The following is a 3,104-nucleotide window of genomic DNA, read 5'->3' as shown; positions in this document are numbered from 1 at the left end:
GATGGCATCACTGATTCAATGGACATGAGTTTGGGTAAACTCTGGGAGTTTGTGATTGACAAGGACGCCTGGCATGCTGCAGTCCATGGGGTCACAAAGAGTTGACAAGACTGAGTCACTGAACTGAACTTTGATACCATTTGCTAATGGTCATAAAATCCCTTATGAGAGGAAAAAGAAACTGTTTCTTTCACACATGTTATCACTCTAACAGTAAGTAGATGGTCTACATGCAGTTCTTTGTATCACTCTTCACAAACAGCAAAAGGAAAGGTGTGGAGGACTGAGCAGTAACCTTACCTTCAGGGAGGACTCTATTGAGCAGAGACCAGTGGAGCACTGTATCATGGAGATGTATGTGACAGAAAGAACTTCTGGTTCCACCTATTCACCTCATTGTGGTTGAAGTCAGCTTTCTCTTTACATGCTACCCAGAAGAATCAGACTAGAGCAGAGATGAACAGCTAAGTAAGAGGCTTTCTTCCCGAGCACTTTCATGATGGGTTTCCTTTATATCATCTTCAGAAAATGAGTCAGTACACCCACCAAAATTTGAAATATTTTCAGAAAATGACATATTTTCCAGAAGATCAGTTTCATTTTTATTTTTTAATGAACATTTAAGGTTCATATACAAAAGCTAACAGAGCAATAAGTCAATCATGAAATAACATACAGGGAAATAAAATGGAAAATAACTCATTTACAATTTCTCACCACTGAAGCACTATACTCTGGCTGCAGTGAATTGTGGTCAGTGTTCCAGACAGTGTATGCTCAGGTCAGATGCCAAGACTGTCATCACACTACTTTTTAAGATCTTTTCTTTCTTGGTCATTGTTCAGTTAGTCAGTGGGGGGGTGGGTGGTCAGAGGGAGAGAAGTATGTTTCACTCCCACTCCACCAAAAAAAAAATTTTTAAGCAGTTAAATTTTTCCTTGGGGAAATATTTTATCTGTTAATCTAACATACTATCTGCTTCTATTATTAAATGTCTACATAAATATTTATTTTATTTCTTAACATAAGATCATGCAGTAGTTTTAATTTCAGAGCAATTAAATTCTTTAATTTCAAAGAATTATCAAAGGCAATTAGTTTGTACATAAATGCCCACAGTTGAATTTTTCAATGCAAAATGTGCTCTTTGTGATATCTGTTTCTTGTGAGAGTTGGTCAAGTAATAATCATGGAGCATTTCCTAAAATATTTATTTGCTGGGAAAATTTGTATGAAATGACATCTGAAGTATAAAAAACATTGTTAGGTAACACTTGGAACAGTTAAAAATATACTTGTTTGTAAACTCTCAGTGTAAGGTGCTGAGCATCTGAGTGTCAGTGCCATTTCTCCTGTTTTTCTAGAAAGTGGCTTGATTTATTTATCAATGTGTCATCTCTGAAACATCTGACATTACATATAGAAACATCAAGGCAATATTATTTGTACATATAATTAAACATGCAAAAATTTCCTGAAAGATAGTGCCCAGATAAGGGAGGCCCCCCGAGTTCAACCTCTCCTTGGTGCCCGTCACTGACGTATGGCTCTCTTGGAGTTTGGGAGCATGAAAGCTCATTTTGGAGAGGTAGCCCCTTTAATCACTGGCTCCCTATTCAAATACGTTGCCCAGTAGACTAGGTTGAAAGTGCCAAACAGAAGTGGGAATATAATTCGGGACATTTTGTCAATCTTGCTGATGCTGTTGTAAGTCTTTTTGTTTTCAGAAGCCTTGTCTTCAGGTTTTACTGAGGCTGAAGAGGCATTTGTGGTCCCTGCAGGGGTCTGCTCCTTTGGGATGTTCGGGGGGTGGGTCATCTTCCCAGTAGTATAAGCGTTTGTTGACTTATTTATTGTAAGCTCACGCTCCTTTTTCTGCAAAATACAAGAAGAATGTAAGGGCATGATGTTTGCAAGCAACTATCAGTTCTCAAAACAGACAGAGACAGAGAGGGGGATCAGCTTATCCCTGGCAGAGGACAGCCTTCCACAGACTTCTAGGCTTAGAACCCCACGTGGCCAGTCTTGGATGTGAAATTCTGGAACAGGTAGAATAGTTTACGGTAGAAACGTTAGGAAATGGTTCCCTTTGGAGCAGTGAGGACAGGAATGGACTGGGAAGGGGGACAGTGACCTTCTGGAGTGTGACGACGTGCTCTGTCGTCATAGGGATTTGGGTTATATAGCTGAGCATGTTCGTCAAACCTTCTCAAGATACAGGTGAGCATGTTCGTCAAACCTTCTCAAGGGTACACTTAGAGTTTGTGCACGTCATACTATGTAAATTTTTGCTTCAAAAGAATCAAACAATAAACAAATATTGAACTCTAATTAGTGATATGCTTGCTGAATTATTTAGTGGGAAATGCATTATTTACTTTGAATCCATCAAGAATTAAGAAGCATTGACAGACTGAGGATGGCTGGATGGATGAATGGATAGATAGATGTTCAGTTCAGTTCAGTCGCTCAGTTGTGTCTGACTCTTTGCGACCCCATGAATCGCGACAGGCCAGGCCTCCCTGTCCATCACCAACTCCCAAAGTTCACTCAGACTCATGTCCATCGAGTCAGTGATGCCATCCAGCCATCTCATCCTCTGTCATCCCCTTTTCCTCCTGCCTCCAATCCCTCCCAGCATCAGAGTCTTTTCCAATGAATCAACTCTTCGCATGAGGTGGCCAAAGTACTGGAGTTTCAGCTTTAGCATCATTCCTTCCAAAGAAATCCCAGGGCTGATCTCCTTTAGAATGGATTGGTTGGATCTCCTTGCAGTCCAAGGGACTCTCAAGAGTCTTCTCCAACACCACAGTTCAAAGGCATCAATTCTTCGGTGCTCAGCTTTCTTCACAGTCCAACTCTCACATCCATACATGACACTGGAAAAACCATAGCCTTGACTAGACGGACCTTTGTTGGCAAAGTAATGTCTCTGCTTTTGAATATGCTATCTAGGTTGGTCATAACTTTCCTTCCAAGGAGTAAGCGTCTTTTGACTTCATGGCTGCAGTCACCATCTGCAGTGATTTTGGAGCCCCCAAAAATAAAGTCTGACACTGTTTGCACTGTTTCTCCATCTATTTCCCATGAAGTGATGGGACCAG

General features: G+C 40.7%; 1 protein-coding gene across 1 annotated transcript in view; it reads right to left on the bottom strand.

Moving 5' to 3' along the window:
• Nucleotides 1-576: 576 nt before the first annotated feature.
• GABRA5 (gamma-aminobutyric acid (GABA) A receptor, alpha 5) overlaps nt 577-3,104 on the bottom strand; it is an 89,193-nt gene continuing 86,665 nt past the window's right edge. The window contains exon 9 of the mRNA XM_010845809.1: nt 577-1,875. Coding sequence (XP_010844111.1) covers nt 1,576-1,875 — 300 coding nt within the window. The 3' untranslated portion in view covers nt 577-1,575. The remainder of the gene's footprint in view (nt 1,876-3,104) is intronic.

Source organism: Bison bison, unplaced genomic scaffold, assembly GCF_000754665.1.
Source record: "Bison bison bison isolate TAMUID 2011002044 unplaced genomic scaffold, Bison_UMD1.0 scf7180017864224, whole genome shotgun sequence".
Lineage (NCBI taxonomy): Eukaryota > Metazoa > Chordata > Mammalia > Artiodactyla > Bovidae > Bison > Bison bison.
Note: the sequence above shows the minus strand (reverse complement) of the source record. Positions and strands in the feature narration are given on the sequence as shown.